Source organism: Mandrillus leucophaeus, unplaced genomic scaffold, assembly GCF_000951045.1.
Source record: "Mandrillus leucophaeus isolate KB7577 unplaced genomic scaffold, Mleu.le_1.0 Scaffold1, whole genome shotgun sequence".
Taxonomy (NCBI): Eukaryota; Metazoa; Chordata; class Mammalia; order Primates; family Cercopithecidae; genus Mandrillus; species Mandrillus leucophaeus.
In genome coordinates this window covers 14,027,860-14,028,902 of record NW_012098097.1, presented here as the reverse complement: position 1 = coordinate 14,028,902, position 1,043 = coordinate 14,027,860, and the positions used below count along the sequence as shown (strand labels likewise).

At 53.7% G+C, this 1,043-nt stretch overlaps 1 protein-coding gene across 1 annotated transcript in view; it reads right to left on the bottom strand.

The window, feature by feature from the left end:
* The window catches only part of RNF213 (ring finger protein 213), a 168,533-nt gene that overhangs the window by 120,229 nt on the left and 47,261 nt on the right, over window positions 1-1,043 (bottom strand). The window contains exon 14 of the mRNA XM_011967440.1: window positions 302-499. Coding sequence (XP_011822830.1) covers window positions 302-499 — 198 coding nt within the window. The remainder of the gene's footprint in view (window positions 1-301; window positions 500-1,043) is intronic.

The window sequence follows — 1,043 nt, the reverse complement described above, 5'->3', positions numbered from 1 at the left end:
TAGTAGAGACAGGTTTTCACCATGTTGGCCAGGCTGGTCTTGAACTCCTGACCTCAGGTGATCCACCCGCCTCGGCCTCCCAAAGTGCTGGGACTACAGGCGTGAGCCACTGTGCCTGGCCTATTCTTGATAGTTTTGATGTCATAAAATGTTAAAAGAACGTGTGTTACTTCTGTCATTAGAAACAGGAACGGAGTCACTACAGAGCCCACCGGGACTCCGGGCGCACGGCATAGGAGCTTCCCAGATTCATGTAGATTCTTCCCAGATTCATGTAGATAAGCACAACTCTACCACTTACGTATCTTGCGTTTGTTCCCGGAACTGTGAGAAAGAGATTCCCTCCAGAGCGGCCCAGGTGTCCTCAGGCTGGCTCCAGGCGTCCTTGTGCCGCGGAGCCAGTTCCATACAGCAGTGCAGGACAGGCAGGATGCCCAGCCAGTGGTACATACTTTTGTCCATGCACCTTTGGCACAGGTTCACCAGGTACAGCCGCCAGCTGGAAGGCAATAAAGATCCCGCAGTGAGCTGAGTTGGCCAGGGAGTTGTCTCCCTGGGGGTCTGGAGTCCCAAAGGTGAGCAAACACCACGCACACAGAGCAGGAGGAGCAACGCACATGGCAGAGCAGAGTTTAACTCGCGCAGGAGCCACAGAGTAACTCGCACAGGAGACACGGCTTCCCTCAGCCCCCAGCCTAGGGCGTCAGGTCCTTCGCGGGCCCTCGCCGAATCCCCACAACAAACTCCCAGGACGGGGAGTGATCTCAGAGGCACAGGTCCTGGCTAAGTAGTCAACGCGGGGTCCTGCCTGACAGAGCCAGGATTTGAACCCAGGCCATCTGGCAACAGTAAATCTAAATATAAAGCAACTTGTAAAATTTATTTTCATTGTTTAGAGACAGTCTCACTCTGTCATCAAGGCAGTGTGGTGGTGCGATCGTTACAACCTCGAACTCCTGGGCTTGTGGGATCCTCCTGCCTCAGTCTCTCAGGTGCTGGAATTACAGGTGCACCACCACACCCAGCTACTTTTTTTTTCTTTT